This window comes from Alosa alosa, chromosome 3 (genome assembly GCF_017589495.1).
Source record: "Alosa alosa isolate M-15738 ecotype Scorff River chromosome 3, AALO_Geno_1.1, whole genome shotgun sequence".
NCBI classification, from domain to species: domain Eukaryota; kingdom Metazoa; phylum Chordata; class Actinopteri; order Clupeiformes; family Clupeidae; genus Alosa; species Alosa alosa.
Genome location: NC_063191.1, coordinates 5,171,753 through 5,182,302, shown reverse-complemented (window position 1 = coordinate 5,182,302; position 10,550 = coordinate 5,171,753). Strand labels below are relative to the sequence as shown.

General features: G+C 40.2%; 2 protein-coding genes across 2 annotated transcripts; both read left to right on the top strand.

The window, feature by feature from the left end:
- Window positions 1-5,291: 5,291 nt before the first annotated feature.
- On the top strand, window positions 5,292-7,476 carry LOC125292273 (stonustoxin subunit beta-like). Its single transcript, XM_048239489.1, is given in 4 exon segments — window positions 5,292-5,391; window positions 5,610-5,977; window positions 6,077-6,299; window positions 6,302-7,476. Coding segments are annotated over 4 exon segments (1,866 nt in total).
- Window positions 7,477-8,060: 584 nt separating this feature from the next.
- On the top strand, window positions 8,061-8,948 carry LOC125292271. The gene has a single exon (XM_048239488.1). The coding sequence runs from the start codon at window positions 8,061-8,063 to the stop codon at window positions 8,946-8,948; it is 888 nt and encodes a 295-aa protein (XP_048095445.1).
- Window positions 8,949-10,550: the final 1,602 nt, after the last annotated feature.

Genomic DNA, 10,550 nt, shown 5'->3' with positions numbered 1-10,550 from the left:
AAGGCAATAGTTGAATAGAGCTTTTGAGGTAGGCTATTGCCACTGCTCCAACACTGAAAGGCACTGTTAGAATGCTTGGATCAAGCCAGGTTCAGCATAGCGTATGTCACTGTCTGCTCATGTTGGTGACCGGACCAGGGCAAACACACTTCGCAGTTCCATGAGGAAATGCAGTCTATTATTATTATTATTATTATTTTTTCCCGTCTCCCTAATTTTTGTCAGCTCTAGCGCCTAGGCCCTTTGAGACAGAGACACTGTTCCAACTTTAAAGCGTCGGTCAGTACCGGTGTAAGTTAATTTCCGAAGATGACGTCAGATGGGCGTGCCGCCTGGTCCCCCCATATTGGATTGAACAGAAAGCAAAGCTCACAAATTTGTTCAGGCGCCACGAAACTTGGCGTACATTATCCTTGGACCAAGCCTCACAAAAGTTACCGGAAGGATTTTGATTTTTCGGCGTTTCCCGTCACAGCCAAACGAAATCGGGCGGAGAAGCTCGAAACAGGAAGTCGTCCATATCTCAGGAACACTGTCACATATCGATACCAAATTTTGTATATGAACTGGGGACTCCAATTTGAGGGTGCATAAGCTAAAAAAAAAGAAATATTCCAAAAGTTTCTATCATTTTGCAAACCACCCACAGGTATTTGGTAACTTTCACCATTCACCCTTGCACCATTCACCTTCTATCACAATGCCTTCCAAGTATGCTCAATGCCTCTGGGCAGCCACAATGTCTTCGGGCAACCTTGCCCACTCATGAAATCCTTGCTCTGCCATGGGATAGTATGGACTTACAAACTGAAATAGCAAGGAGAACAGTAGCTATATATAGCTTACATAATAGAGTTGTTTTCACATTGACGGTATTCAAATTAAATTTTTCATTATTGTTAAATATCATGATGGGAGAGTATTATTAAAAATGTTACAAGTATGCAAATGCATATGTTTACGGGCATTTAGGTTTTACTGTGTTGTTTTGTTGTAAAGACATGCAAGGCATTCTGGGCCATGTAATGAACAGTGGTTGGCAGCACTCCATAATGAATATTAATATGAATAGGTGTTTCTGTAAACCTAGGGACAATAAACAGCTATCTCTGTTACAAAAACGAGCTGGTAATCGCTCATTGAAGAGGGAACTATGATAAAAAGATTGTTTTCCTATCTTTACAACGGCAGAGATAGAACTGGCCTTTGGCCATAGCAACCATCCATTTAGAACGACTGGCCTTCATAGCAACCAAAGATCTGAGCTGTGTTGCAATGTGAGGCAAAGTATAGAAAGGTGATGAAACATACAGAGACAGGTCAAGAAATATAGTGCAATGTAGACAGTAGTATACAGTTGATTTACAGACGGTGGTTTAGAGTAATATGAAGTATTCCTTTATTCTGAGATAGGCTACATCAATAGGCTCTCAAAACAACCCCAGGCTCACAAAACAATCCCAAACAGACATAAGGTCTTTATAGAGCAAATCCATATAGATTATTTGTCAAATAAACCAGTAAAACATAATTTGAGGGATGGAATATATAACATTCACACTCATAGCTCATATTTTTTAAATAAATCAGTGAAAAAGTATCCTGACAAACAAGCAGCTTTTAATGCCTTGGTCATATTTCATAATTTCAATTCCTCTGTAGGTTACCTGATAGCCCAGTTTGAGAAGCGCAAGACGCAGTGACATTATTTATTTTGCAGCCAATCACTGCTGTCATTTTATTTTATTGATTTGATCTCAGTCATAGAAGCTAAATTCAAGGCAGGCCAAAGGTAAAATCCAACGAATCGCATTCAACCCGCAAAGCCAATAGTTGAATAGCCCTCTCCTAGAGCTTTTGAGATATTGCCACTGCTCCAAAACTGAAAGGCACTGTTACAATGCCTGGATCAAGCCAGGTTCAGCATAGGCGTATGCCACTGTCTGCTCATGTTGCTGGCGGACCAGGGCAAAGCACACTTTCGCAGTTCCCTACTGAAATGCAGTCTAGTTTTAAATGTGACACGATATGCCAGCATTTGAAGTGTCAGGTCCTCTGTAGCTAATACCCACAGAGTAACATGAGTAACGGCAGCAATAAACTAGATGTACCGCATAGTACAAAATATGACCGCCTCTCAGTCCTGCATAATCTCTTCGCAAAAATAAATCACGCTTGTCAATCTGTCTCCATCTCCTACTCCTGCAACTCATGTGCATGTAAATCAGTGTGTGCATATGTGAGTTTGCTTTTGTTTATAAGTGTGTGTGTGTGTGTGTGTGTGTGTGTGTGTGTCTGTGTGTGTGCATGTGCGTATGCGTGCCTGTGTTTGTGTGTTTATGTGTGTGTGTGTGTGTGTGTGTTTGCATGCGTACATGCGTATGTGTACCTCTGTGTGTGTGTTTATGTGTTTGCATTCATGTGGGTGGGTGTTTGTGCGTGTGTGTGTGTGTGCTTGCCTGTCTGTATGTGTTTGTGTGTGTGTGCTTGCCTGTCTGTATGTGTGTGACTGTGCGTGTGTGTGTGTGTGTGTGTGTGCATGTGCGTGTGTGCATGTGCGCGTGCATACTTTATGTGTGCAAATCACAAATGAGTGGGTATGGGTTAGGTTGATGCGGGCTCTTGAAACTAACATACCATAAATATTTTGTCATCTTGGGTGCAACGGTTCAGGTAGGGCTAGTTATTTAGGGGAGTGGCCACCAAGTGTCATGTTCCCTGGTGTTTTAGTAACCCGGGAATCACTGACCAAAATTGATGACAGAAAAAAAAAATATATATATATATTTTTTATATTTTAAATGACTTGTTGTCCTGATTCTTCCTGTGGATCTTAGTGGGCACTGACGAAGCAATAATTTCATTGCTAGTTTTTCATGATTACTATTTCAATTGTTTCATATCAAAATTCTCTACTTAATTATGTGTTTTATGTAGTTTGTCGAGGACTGGTTCAGACACGTCACATCCATAACGTGAAACCGTCACATCCATAACGGCAGTTTTTCCTACATAATGCATTACGAAAATGACGAAAATGCATTTCAAAAACACACTTTTTGTGTTCATTCAAGTCTCCTTCATGCTACATATATCATAGTTTTGGCAGTTTCCTTCAAAATTCACAGAGTTTGTAGAAAACCTGTAATCTCTCACAAAAGTGTGTCCATTTCAAGTCACATCCATAACGCTGATAAAATGCCTTGTATTCTTAGAATGAAATTGATTATATGAAATTTGAGGATTTCAGGATTTCTCAGTATTCAGAGGACAGAGGTTACATTAAAAGTTATGCAAATTAATTCACTGATACTAATATGAGTCCAATTGTCACATCCATAACGCTGGAACTGCCCATTTATACACATGGGAGAATGACTGATGCATTCATTGTTTTTCAAAAAGAATTTTTTTTATAATGCACCTGCAGCTTCCTGCACACTCGCTAGCCTGTTTCATTGTGTCTTTTCCGTATACTAGGAAGAAGCCTTGCCTCGTCTGTGAATGCTAAGTCTTGCGTTGTCTGTGAAGGATTCGACTCGGTAGGGCTCATTCTACCAAGCACAAATCCTTGACTTTGAGAAACAGCCTATATTTACCTATCTGAGTTTTACCTAACATTCAATGTTAAGTGATATTGGTCACATCTATCTTAAAGGATAATTCAGGTGTGATATTGACCTAAAGTGTGTTGAAACATGATACCGAGTGTGAACGTATGTCTCATAGCTCACCTCAGCTTGTCCCCTGTACTCAGAAATCTGTCGCTAGTTAGCCAATGCTACCAACAGTGTTTCGTTGTGGTGTCTCGGGCATCGGCCTAGCCATGCAAATCACTGTTTAACACCATTTACGAGGCTCAAAGTAGCTCCATACTTCATTGGTAGACTTCTGACGGCCTTGACATTTAAAACGAGACATTGAGAACTTTGAAAAAGCACTGGTAGTTTATTTACAAGACTATTTATACAGACAGTACCTTAAGGAATTTTACTGTTCGACGGCATCTTGAATTTAGTCACGATAAGTCGAGCGGTGAGTACGAATGAACAGGTATGATAAGGGATCAGATTCCAAAAATAATTCAGTGGAAATGCATGGATTCAATTGCTTCCAGTAGCAGCAACTGGAATCCATGCATTTCCACTGAATTATTTTTTGTGCATGGGACAAGCTGAGGTGAGCTATGAGACATACGTTCACACTTGGTATCATGTTTCAAGACACTTTAGGTCAAAATCACACCGGAATTATCCTTTAATGGTTTACTGGTAATAAATTGTTAAATGACCAACCATTTATATATTTCTTCTTGTATACAATGCAACTACTTTGCTATACTTGATGAACTTGGTAATTATTCAAGGTCAATTTCTTAATTTTATGGAGTCAGATTCATTGTAGTTTCTCATAATATTTAGCACTGCTTCACCATTCTGTCCTAATGTTCAATACACGTTTAAACCTTAGATGGCCAACACAATTCTCATCCTGAGGAGTGTCTGTGCCATCCTTTACTTTCCTACACAAAGAGAAACTCTGGTTGTTACTGCCAAAATATCTGTAAATGTATGATATGTATTCATGTTTGATCTTGAATTGATCCAATTAATGAAGGCAGTAGTCTGATCATGGTTTCATTGTAACCTAAAGTATCTGTGCATAGTTATAGACTAAGAACTATACTGTAGTCTGTTTGTGAATCTCACACCTATCTTTTCAGGATATGAGTTCTATAGTGTACCGGCAAATCTGTTTGTACCTTGCATTCAGTTTAATTGATATTGGTTAGAATTGGTTAGTAAGCTTATGGTTTACTATTTAATAATGTGTTTATTCATCCACCATTCATATCTCCTCATGTGCCACCTTTCTACTACTAGTTGATAAACTCCTTCTCACCATTTTTACCACTGATGGACTGGTCAGACCTATAATGTTCAAGGCTCGCTAAGACCTTTGCAACCAACCTGATTCTCTCCTTGAGAGGTGCCTTGTGCCGTCTTACAGAAGCTACTACACTAGTGTTATTTTCGCACAGTTGGTGCCACCCATCTCTACCTGCCATAACTTCTACAAGCACTTTTTTTATCCATTTGTAAGCAGAGACAGAATTTTGCCTCTGTGCCAATTGGGCGGTTTGGGGCCAGATAAGAGTTGTTATTGGGCCGATTATTGCCTACTTTATCAAATAATAGGTAAATAAAAACAACATGAATGAAATTTTATCGACTCCTGCTGTTCATTAAGTAAAACTGTGATTTGTTTTCCAGCTGAAATCAATTAACACCATGGCCTCATGTGGTGATGATACCATAGAGATAGCAGCCCTGGGAAGACCATTCCAGCTCGGGATGCTGTACGACTGCCGGAAGGATGCGCTTCTTCCAGGTAGGATCTCATGGATGTGATTATCACAGTATTAACATGAATCAATAAATCAGGAAACAAATATATTTAAAAAGTATCATGACACACTTCAGAATGTGCAGTATACATTTGTTGCATACATACTGTAACTACGCAAAATGCTTAATGTTACAAATTTAGGCCTACATTTAAACTGTATAATTTGAAAACCAAACACTGTATCATTAATTACTCAACAGGTATAACCTTATGGGATCAACAGCAGCTACAGGAGAATACAAGTGTTCAAGAACGAAACAATACTGAATTTAATGTCACAACATCAGATTCAATTGAGGAGAAGTCAAATTCATTAAATATCTCTGGCTCTCTGAAACTAAGTCTCTTAGGAGGACTGGTGGATGTGGGAGGATCAGCTAAATATTTCCAAGACACAAAGAAATCCAACAACCAAGCCCGTGTGACTCTTCAGTACAAAACAACCACAAAATTTGAAACATTAACAATGTCTCACCTGGGTCGTGGACAGGTGTCTCATCCTAAAGTGTTTGAAGATGACACGACAGCCAGGAAGGACTTGCACACAGAGGGCCACAACATTATACAAGTCTGGATTCAATACATCTTTATACTATTTTTATATATATTCAGGGCTCTACATACAAATGTGGAAAAAATGTGCATACATATAGGGCAATCGCTTCAGTCCATGATTTTCCTCAGTGCAACTGATAACACTGCCACTCATGTCGTCACGGCCATGTTGTACGGAGCCAGTGCCTACTTTGTATTTGACAGAGAATCATCATCAGAGGATGTGCAGGTACAAGTGGCAGAGGAGGCTAACATCACCTTCAAGAAACTGAAATTCCTCACCACAAATGCTGAGGCAGCCGTCAACATGAATGAAAAAGATAAATCAGCAATTGAAAATTTAGCTGCACATTTCATGGAGACTTCAAGTTACCCACCAACCCAACGTCCTTCAGTGATGCTGTGAGAGTTTACAGAGACCTTCCTAACATGCTGGGAGAGAATGGAGAACATGCTGTTCCACTCAGGGTGTGGCTGTACCCTCTGTGCAAGTTGGATCCAAAAGCTGCAAGACTGCAAAGAGACATCAGTAATGACCTCATCACAAACTCATCAGATATAATAGAGAGTTTAACCACAGCAGGGATGAGATGCAGAGACATACTGAAAGACACTGCAGCAGCAACATATCCTGCCATGGAAGAGAAGATTCAGACTGTGATCCAAAAGTGCCATCAGCATAAGCTTGACCTCATGCAGAAGCTTGGGTCAGTGCTTCCTTCTATCCGAGGGGGTGGGAAAGAGGAGAGTGCCCTTTTAGACATTCTTAAGGCACACGAGAGTTCTCCATTCAACAGCAAAGACCTGGATCAGTGGCTCACAAACAAGGAGAAGGAATCTAACACACTGAAATCGTACCTCTGGCAACTGGAGAAACTAGGTGCAAACATTGATCACAAATGGTCTGATTTAGATGTCAGAAATGTTGTGAGCTTTACATTTACCTCTTTAGACCAGCATGATGGTTACCTGTTGAAACTGTCAAATAATCTCAAACCACCAGGAATGTTGAGGACTTCTGCAGAATCCTCAGATCTACAGGCTAGAAACACAGAGTGGCTCTCCAGTGATATTAGAGTAAGAATGAGGGAACAATTAAAACTGTTTGGAGAACTGAAGAACATGAGCACCAGTGATGACACCAAATTCATAGTCACTTCAAAATATGATGAGAGTCATCCTGGGGCGTGTATTTTCATATATGAAGATGGATGTGATGATGCAATCCGCTTTGTTCCTCCATCAAAACCTGCCACTCCATCCACTACAGGTGTTTCACATGACAGCATAAGAGTTCAGGTGTCTGACCCAGACTCTGCCACTGTAGAGTACCGAGTAGAATACAGAGAGAAACAGAATCAGAAGACTGAATGGAAATCCCACCCAGTGCAGAGGAACCAAGACGCAGTAACTCTATCAGGACTGAAGCCAGAGACTGAGTCCATGAGATCAGAGCCACAGCTGTGGGAAAACTCAGCTATGCTGTCAGCAGTGATGTCTGCAGAGCTGTAACTGTCACAGCAGTCTTTCCACCAAATCAGCTAAAAGTCTCTAATGTGACAGTGAACTGTATCTCCCTGAAATGGAGCATCCCATCTGACCAACCATGTGAATCTCTAAAAGAGTATATCATTGAATACAAAACAAATCAGGAGACTGAATGGAAATCCCACCCAGTGCAGAAGAACCAAGACGCAGTAACTCTATCAGGACTGAAGCCAGAGACTGAGTATGAGATCAGAGCCACAGCTGTGAGTAAACTCAGCTATGCTGTCAGCAGTGATGTCTGCAGAGCTGTGACCCTGAAGGCAGTAGGTCCACCAACTGAGGTAAAAGTGACTAGAGTGAGTGCACACTTCATCACTCTGACATGGAGAAACCCATCTGTTCAACATTTTGAATCACTAAAGCAGTACATCATTGAGTTCAGGGAGGAGAGCAGCAGTCAGTGGCAGACCAAAGGCACTGGGAAGGAGATGTACACTTACACTTTGGAAAACCTTAACATGAAGACAACCTACTATATCAGGATGCGCACAGATGCTGATGTTGGAATAAGTCAGCATGGAAAAGAATTTAAGATTAAAACTAAGATAATGGATAAGACTCTCATCCCAGGTGATCCACCAGTCTACCTACTGAATCCAACAAAACCAGAAAATCTCAAAAACAAATTCAACCAAAAGGTTTTCGGAAGTCCACCAGCTACAAAAGCATCAAACAAAACCATCATGGTTGATGGTGCCACTGGATCTGGCAAGACCACCCTCATCAACGGTATGATCAACTACATACTTGGAGTCGAGTGGGAAGACAATTATAGATTAAAATTAATAGGTGAGGAAACCAACCAAACACAGGCATGCAGTCAGACCTCTGAGGTGACAGCCTATAAGATTCACCACTCAGATGAATTCCATTCAGAAGTTCCATATTCTCTCACCATCATCGACACTCCAGGGTTTGGGGACACCAGAGGAATCAAACAAGACAAAGAAATCACAGACAGAATGAGAGAGTTTTTCTCAGACAGGGATGGAATCAATAGCATTGATGCAGTGTGTTTTGTAGTGCAGTCTGCATTAGCTCGCCTGACACACACACAGAAATACATCTTTGATGCCATCCTCTCTATTTTTGGGAAGGACATCGCCAGCAACATCATTATTCTGGTCACCTTTGCTGATGGCAAATCACCCCCAGTACTGGAGGCAATCAAAGCTGCCAACATCCCAACAGCCAAAAACCCAGATGAGTCTATTCTCCATTTCAAATTCAACAACTCTGTGCTTTTTGCCAAAAATACAAGAACTGGCAGTGATGAGAATGAGTTTGATCGCATGTTCTGGAAATTGGGGAAAGCCAGCATGAACAAATTCTTCTCTCATCTATCCACCATGAATCCCCAGAGTCTGACCCTGACCAAAGAAGTTCTCGAGGAGCGCAAGCACCTTGAGGCAACTGTTGAGGGCTGCAGCCAATGATACGGAAAGGTTTGTCAACACTGGAGGAAATAAACACCACAACAGCTGCAATACAAAACCAAGAGACCCACATGAAGGAGAATAAAGACTTTGAATATGAAGTAGAGGTAGATCAATCTGAGAAGATTATTATTAAATCAGGCACCTTCATCACCAACTGCCATGGGTGTAACTATACGTGCCACTTTCCTTGTGGGATACCAAAAGACAAGAACAAAAGAACAAAAGAGGGTGTGCTGAGATCAAAAACGATAACTGCACAGTGTGTCCAGGAAAATGCCATTGGAATAAGCATTTCAACATGACCTACCGATGGGAAACAAAACGTGTAGTAACAGAGAAGCGTACGTATCAGGAACTGAAGAGTAAATATGAAGCAGCACTGGGGAAGAAGATGAGTAAGGAGAAAATCATTCAGAAACTGGAAGATGAATATATGCAGGTGCAAGGGGAAACTATACAAATGATGGACATTGTAACTAAATGCCTGAAACGCCTGTCGGAGATTGCCCTTCGTCCAGATCCTTTGGCTACTCCAAATTACATTGATCTTCTTAGTCAGAAAAACAGGAGGCTAAACCTGGATTTATGGAGCGATTAAATTACAAAAAGTAAGATGCAGTTTTGCATAGATGAGCTAACTCCAGAAAATAATCAAAATCAAATGTCAAGGGGATTTTTAGTCTTTTTCAGTCAAAATAATGATATGCCTTTTGGGATGGCAGATACCACTATTGAGTCTTCTGGGCATGCCGTGGGCCTGATTCAATGAAACACCAAGCAAGTAAAGTAAAGTATTTGTGTTTATATAGCACTTATCTAGTGCACCCCAAGGGCTTAAACGGAGATGGGACATAAACAAACAAATGAACAAATAATTAAAACATAAAAATCCATCATAAATACCCCAGTTAAATGGACTTGCAGGCTGTTCTGAAGTTGTTGTTGTTGTTAGTGATTTGTGTTTGTCAGTGATTTTGTTTTTGGTGGTATATTGGCCGCTTATAGAAATGTAACCAGAAATTAACCACTTGATTAGAATTAGAACTGAATTCAGGATGTATATTATGTATCAATTGAATTCAAGATGCATGTTATTCTTCTTCTTTCCAATATTTTCTTCTTAGATAGTTTAGGCCTCTCAATAATAATATGTAGTGATGGGCAAATGAAGCTTTGGTGAACCACTGAACCACAGGAATGTGAACCTAGCGACACTAGCTGAAAAGTAAAATGGTCGCCATTACATACATTTTTTCAACATAAAAGTCCTTAGCAAACCAATATTTTTGGTTACATATACTGGTTTGGGTAAGGACTTTTATGTTGAAAAATCTACATGTGGCAGCCATATTGGATTTTTTTATTAGTGTTGCTAGCTTCACACTGCTGTGGTTTAGTGGTTCACCAAAGCTTCATTTGCCCATCACTAATAATATGTAATCCACATTTATCTGAAATAAACATTTTACTATATTTCAAGCTTAATATCTTGTGCTCTGATTTGTACTTTTTACTTCTCTTGTGCTATGCTTTGAGAAGCAATTTAAACTGGAGGTTAGTTGTTACAGCTTTTCACGATTGCTTAGATGAAACTGAGAT

Coding starts and splice junctions, on each gene's coding strand:
- LOC125292271 (XM_048239488.1), top strand. CDS start 8,061: ATGGATAAGACTCTCATCCCAGGTGATCCACCAGTCTACCTACTGAAT.